Source organism: Haliotis asinina, chromosome 10 (genome assembly GCF_037392515.1).
Source record: "Haliotis asinina isolate JCU_RB_2024 chromosome 10, JCU_Hal_asi_v2, whole genome shotgun sequence".
Taxonomy (NCBI): Eukaryota; Metazoa; Mollusca; class Gastropoda; order Lepetellida; family Haliotidae; genus Haliotis; species Haliotis asinina.
In genome coordinates, this window is record NC_090289.1 from 49,612,604 (window position 1) to 49,619,828 (window position 7,225).

The following is a 7,225-nucleotide window of genomic DNA, read 5'->3' on the forward strand; positions in this document are numbered from 1 at the left end:
TGCAATGATGTTTCTCGTGTGGGATTTAGTAGCTGTCATCATCAGTGCAGTGGCCCTATTGCGTAGACTTTCAGAATACCATCGTTACAAGGTAATTCATGTTAAAGATAGATGTTTACGTTGGTAAACGACTTAACTTACAGGTTTTACAGAGTGAAATGTTTGCCATGTCTAAATATACATTAATAAGTTGAGTTAGTGAGCAAGAACAACATCTATAGGACGGATGCATCTGCTTCCTTTCTTCGTCTATATACCCGACGAGCGAAGATGTACCATTTTTGCCAAATCTGTGTGATTATATGTACGTATAACCAACCATGAAGCAGCACGTGCGGTACATTTCCAGGTTCTAAAATGCATACGAATGTTCGACTGGATTTAGAAACGTATGGTACTTGTGATATAGCTGCATCAGTTAAATGGTGGAAGTGTTCTGAAAATTAAAATAAACTCAATCAAGATATTACACAGAGTACGACACAATAACTATACATTTGTTGAGTCGTTGTTGGTTTACTTAAAGTGAGACACAATGAACAGTCAAAGTTCTGGAAAAATCAATTGAAACGTTATCCATAGAAAGTTTGTTGGAGATTTGAAATATGTAATAAAATGTCAGAGGAAAGATTTGATCTTGGAGCACTGATAACTTCAAAACGCTATTACTCAACCGTCAATGAATATGTGGAATAGACACAAACATCATCAGTACGTTTCGAGTGGACTTCAAGAATCTCCCCAATAACTATTGATAGATATGTTAGGAACTGAAATATGTTATTCTAATGTTACTACTGCAAATATATTTGTCAGCGATATTTTCGAAAGTTGCCAGTCCATAGAATAACTGAAGTATCAAACATTTTTAAATACCTGATCGTTTTAAGATATAATAGTCAATAGGCCAATTTCGTTTACAAATAAGCTATCATTTGGAGTTCATAGCTCAATCAAATGTGACCCGGAAGTGATGGAAGAGAACAGCTGAAGTCGTAATTAGCCTATCGTCATCACAGTTCTGTCACACATTGTTGAATTAAGTTACACTTTGTTACACTTGTGGAATTGCACGACCGTCAAAGAACATTAAATGGCGTGCTAGCAGCCTAATGGAAGAACGCCCTGCTTGTTGTGTGATCTGCGTTATGTGTGGCATTTTCTCCAGACATCGCCACGCGATTCATGTTCGTAAATGTAGTCAATAGAACCGGATCTCTCATTTCGCTTTAATTAAAGGCTAGATGTCGCCTTGATTTCATGGTTGTAATTGTACTGTCTATCTTGATGAAGGCAATATTCTTCACCCCCAACATGTAATTGTTACACGGCCGGATATTGTATTAGAAATCCTTGGCCAGAGGCCTCTTCGTGAAAATATCTCCTGTGGTATAAAATGCGTCTTTTGCATTGTCTGTTATTATTCTTTATCTATGAACGGGCAAAATTGTCCTAGTGCTATATTACTTTCAATTCGTTTGCATTCTATACAAAATATACTAATGATAATTACTTTACAAACACCTTCTACATTATTTATATTTCCCTGATGAATGTTGAAACATTTGCTTTTATTATTACCAATATAATCAAATGGTTTCGTTAATTTCTTTATAAGACGAAGTTAATGCACATCATCCTGCAGGAAAACAGCATATGTCCGATCAATATAAGCACTATACAGCATACAATCATCATGTGACCTGCACGTCAGCATGACGTCATTAGATACGGGTCATCAGCATGGACAGAACGTGCCGGATGTGGCTGTTTCTTCTGAGGTACTTTTCTTGTCTGCGACTGTCATAATGAGCTGATTTCACGCCATTATTGGACAAACAGTGATATATTAGATGGACATCCCAGACACACGGGAATGCGAGAAAATCTATAATACATGTGTCCTATCCGTCTACCATCCTATAGAAGAGCATCAGTATCTATAACACTAGCACCTCAACACTTTCACACAAACGTGAGCATCCTTTATTAGGTGTGTAAAATATCGTACATTGTAGTAAGTGATTGTAGTTTTTGTTTTAAATATATCTTGTTCTTACAATGACAGCGTATGATGTTTTTACCTTCAACTACATGTTTGTTATTTTTCAAAATACCCGCTTGTGTTCGTTTATTGAAGGTGACTTTTTTTGTCAAATGCAACATACATTTTTCCCATTTTTAGCATCTTCAAAACAGAAATCTGAACGAAGATGATAGAAGTTTTTAACAAATGGAAACGTTTAGGAGGAACATTTTTTTTGTTTCGGCTAATGTTTTGTCTAGGTTCATAAACAGAGCATCTGAATGTGCTCAATCAGAAAAGTCAATCTTTGAAACTAACAGAGCAGTATTAAAACCTTTTTTTAAAATAGTGTTATGTTAGTTCAAAGATATTGGTTTCCCAAATCTATGTATACTCAACAGACGGCTTTGATAGCTTGTGGAATGTAATCAGACTAATTCTCACGGTGAGAATGGGGAACGCTGATTTTCTCTGCTCCATCTGTGTTGAAAAGTTGGCATTAGTAACCGGAAACACCATTATTAATCTGCTAAATATTTCAGCATATAAAAATTCCCGCATGTAATTCCAGTCATCAGCTGAGTGGAGCTCAATAATTGCACTTCCCATCGGCTCACTTGTCGGAGACGCCAGAGAAATCAGGACGTGTAACAATTGGATTGGAAATTACCAATAACAGATCAATTAATCACTGAATAAGGTCGACTAGGGATCACTGATCAATTACAGAAGTTCAGGTAAATATACAGACAAGCAAATAGATACGTTCAATAGCTCTGGGCGAGACTGGATCAAGGTGTAGCATTAAAGTGAGAGAGTTGAGCAAATATCTCCGACCCCTCGAGACATCGGTCCCGCCTGGTCGCGATATCTTTGTATTAGCCCCAGACATCAAAGTTCCGATTGGTAAAATTGATTGATGAAGTGTTTTTCGGCCAGTGTTGACGCTAATATGGGAACAGTCCACTACCGCTTCTCTCGCGAGCTCAAGCGATCGGATGACCTGTCTCTTCCCCCGGGCGGGCGGGATTATACGATATGCGCGGTTTTCATTGGTCGATGTCCCGACACTTAGCCACCCCTAGGCTCCGCCCTCATAGTGTACCACGGCTATATGAAATAGCGTACGACGAAGCTCCTTGTACACATTGCGACGTCTCACGGCTTCTACACGACAATTCCACTGTATTACCTCACAATGGTGGTCGGGCTTGATATTAAGAAAGAAGCGAACATGTCAGAAATCGAACAGCCTCTCGGACCTTGCAAAAAAATTACAAATTTTAGCATCGAAGAAATTCTCAAACCTGACTTTGGAAGACGGGTGTCGACAACACCCTCTCCACCCCCGCTGTCCCCAAGATGTGTGACGACACCGGAGATCGCCTCACCCCCGAGTGTGACCAAGCCTAAAGGAGGAATCCCCATGTCCCCCGGTAAATTCGAACTGCCGGCCTGGGTTTTCTGCACCCGATATTCAGACAGACCATCGTCAGGTGAATATTTGTTTTTATTAATTCAAATATTATTGTTCATACTTAGAAATTTAGTATTAGATTATTATCACAAACAACGTCTACACATGCTTGCCATATTAATACTTTCGATATTCCAAATACGCCAATACTGCTCTAAGCTTATGGATTTGCAGAGATGTTTGGTTTTCATCAGTTTGTGTAAATAAATTAATATAATATTTATCTCAAATGGCGATCTTGATTCTCTGAAACCCCAGCTAATTTGCGTGCCTAAATTATGAATGAAATATCATTGCAAACGAAAGTAGGCTTTAAAACTCCATTCAGTCTGAGGAAATCATTCAGAAGTTTCAAAAGAAACCAAAACCCAACGTTATCAGTTTCTTTCTTCCTACCTAAATATTTATCAAGTTGATCAACTTTAATGATTGCGTAGGTTCCCCACTAAAGCGTGAAGTTTGTTCCGCAACACCAGCTTCGACAAATATGTCTCAGGTTCACTCAGAAATGAAACTCTCATTGAGTCCGACTTAGGAGAGGTTTTCTCGCGGAGCTTTAGTCCGCCTCATTTAATATGTTTATCTTGTTTTTCTTTCTAACCCAAACATTTATCGCTTCTTCAATTGGTTAACATTTGTCAAGCTGATACCGTCATGCTCATGGCGAGAACGTTTCCTTGCTAACATTCATGATCTTAGTGTTTTGTGCAATTCGGCGGGAGTTAAAACTGATCGTTTTTAAAACTTCCTGTGAAGTTTGTTTGCTGGCTCGTCGCGTGTCGTGGAAAGAAAACCACACTCGGAATGTAACTCGCTGTGGTGGAAAGGAAGTTGTTTAAATGAGCATTATGGTTTTATTAATCAATAATATGGCAAGCGACACTGGTTAGGCGACGATGCGTATTGTTGGTCAATATAATTTATGTATTTCCATTTTGCTTTCAAAACACGTTGTTCCTTGTAGTCATTCGTGCGTGTACATTTTGAGGCTGTCTAATCTGGCTATTTTAGCAACATATATAAAAGGGTTTTAGTTAGGGATTTCAATGACAATGAAAAATATTCTATAATTTTAGTTTCATAATTTTTGAATTTCTTCAATGTTAGTTTTAGTATTTTCTAAGTAAATGACCTGACACAGGTATCAATTTTCATAACGAACAGACTGAGAGAGGTGTATGTTCTGGACAGTTTTACAAGCATATCAACTCATATCAAGGTAATTAGGAAGATGCAATTCATCTGAAACTTGTACTGCATAATGATGACATTTGCGATGTCAGTGTTTTATGGATCGTTGTCTGTTTAAGATGACACTCTTACAAGTATTAACCTATATGTACAACCTAGCTAAGCACGTAACGATTTCGTGTCTTTCTCCATAGGTCCACGATGTCGTAAGCCTCGCAAGAAAACTGACAAACAAGACGACAAGCGCCCAAGGACGGCGTTTTCTACAGCACAACTACAACGTCTCCGACAAGAGTTTGACGACAACCACTACCTATCTGAACAGCGACGACAGTCATTAGCCCGCGAACTGAATCTCAATGAATCCCAAGTAAAAATCTGGTTCCAGAATAAACGCGCCAAGCTGAAAAAGAGCACCGGTTCCAAGAACCCCCTGGCAATGCGGCTGATAGCGGAGGGGTTGTACAATCACACGACAGTTGTCGTCAAGGGCGAGGAGATGGACATGTCCTGAGATGGGGAAGGTCAATCTAACTTTTCTGGGCTCCATGACCAGATGTTTATCCCTTTGACTCACAAAGGCGACAGTTACGTTATAAAAATGATTTGGCGAATATTCTGTCAAGAAGTCTACAGCTGAAATTTGCTCGAGAACTTTCATATTCTTACATAACAATGGCAAACCTTTGAACCTTGTTTGTAAGTGACGAGCCAGCCAGTCATCCACTGACCAGCCGATAAGACTGTGATATGTCCAAAACCATTTCAAAGCAGGTTAAACTTTGATAGTCATCCTAATAATGACGTGTCCCGCTAGACATAATAAACATCATGAAAATGTGCTGCACAGCACCCAAAGATGATTACACCGTCATGCTGATCACCGGCGAACGTGGAGACCAAAGCGAAGGGGAAATGGACCGTCACCTTGTCTCACCCCAGACTCCCCAAAGGAATAACAGTCCGGCAGGCTGGAACCATCGGTCTTTGGCGACACCATTGCCTGGACAGACGTTAGCTGAAGCGAGACGGAGCGAGAGACAGCGAAGAGAGATAACGAGAAAGACAGAATGTTGTGTCATAACACTACATCAAAGAACTGGTTTAATGACTGAAATTAACACCAGTCGTGTGTTATAGAGACATCTCATTGAAGTTTATTCCTTGCGAAATACCCCTTTCTTTAGGCGTCATCTAACATCGGCTTAAGCTAACTAATTCATCAAAACGTTGCCATTGACTGTGTGACAAAACATTGTGCTATAGATTGGTATTGTCATATCATGAACAAAACACGGTGCTAGATTATGCCATACAATCACGTTGTATTGGCTAAAGTATTTATACGATGATACCAGAAAGGGTCATCAAGTATTATGATCATGTTGTATATAGTGTACATATATCCAGCAACCTTGGTCTTGTTCTAAGCTAGTAGTTGCCAAAGTCCCACGCATGTACAGAATCTTTATTCCCTTTGAATGGGAGGTGCTTTACAGTAGCTTCTTCAATTTTGCCATATCAATAATACTCGACTTAACAGAATTCCTCTTCCCGTACATCTTCAGCTCTTACATTTACTCTACCTACTCTGCCAGCATGTTGTCATACTCCTCATGATGCTTGGCTTGTATGTTTCCATATCTGTCCACTGTGTCTGTTGTAAGGCTGTCTGTCTTTAATGACGATATTCAAAATCTTCTTTCCTGCAGCCGATAGTGTTCATTGCTCTTCATACCAGTCGACCTGTACTATAATTCCTCCATTCCAACCTTTTCACATTCAACTGTTTATCCAGTATTGGGACATGGTAATCTCACAGGAGCTCTTCCTCCGTTCATCATCTTTCTCTCATCAACGTTTGTCGTCCAGTGCAACCTTTTCATTACCCTCCCCTCCCCACCCTAACAATGGTAACCCAACCCTTCTCGCAGTAACCTTCTATCTCGCATTATCCCCACCCCTCTCTTCCGACCCGACCCCTCGCACTATTTTAACGCGTCCAGACTTCAGCTCTACCCGACGTCCCACCCATTTCTTCATCAAACCCATCTCAACCATACCCCGTTTCCATCCACCATCGGTTTTCTCACCCCCATTCACCAACCCACCGCAAGAAACCCCACATTAGTCCCATCCCAGCCTAGCTCCATCCCGCCTTTGCCCAACCCCAGCCCCTCCGTTCATTGACCTACCCGGCTCTGGAGATCACTTGTCTCCGTGTGCTGTCATTTTAAATATATAAACGTTGTCGCATTTGCACGTATCCAACACAAAGCCTGTGATAAAGATTGAATTTCAAATAAAACCTATGACTCAATATTATCTATTGTGCTTTCATTCTTTAGACGGGTGATTCACGATGCTGAAGTTAGCTTTGTCTTGACAAGTCTGAAGAGACGATTTACATCACGCTCAACCATTACATGAACCCACTGCACTCCAAGCCGACAGAAAACAATGTTATTTTATCTATGTTACTGTTTGAAAGGCCTGAGGAATGAAAAAAAAAATTAAATACCCCGAAACAC

At 40.0% G+C, this 7,225-nt stretch overlaps 1 protein-coding gene across 1 annotated transcript; it reads left to right on the top strand.

Annotated features, from left to right (window-relative positions):
* The first annotated feature begins 3,149 nt into the window (after positions 1-3,149).
* Positions 3,150-7,014, top strand: LOC137298917 (homeobox protein E30-like). The gene is made up of 2 exons (XM_067831289.1): positions 3,150-3,522; positions 4,889-7,014. The coding sequence occupies exons 1-2, from the start codon at positions 3,225-3,227 to the stop codon at positions 5,206-5,208; spliced, it is 618 nt and encodes a 205-aa protein (XP_067687390.1). The 5' UTR covers positions 3,150-3,224; the 3' UTR covers positions 5,209-7,014.
* The last annotated feature ends 211 nt before the right edge of the window (positions 7,015-7,225 follow it).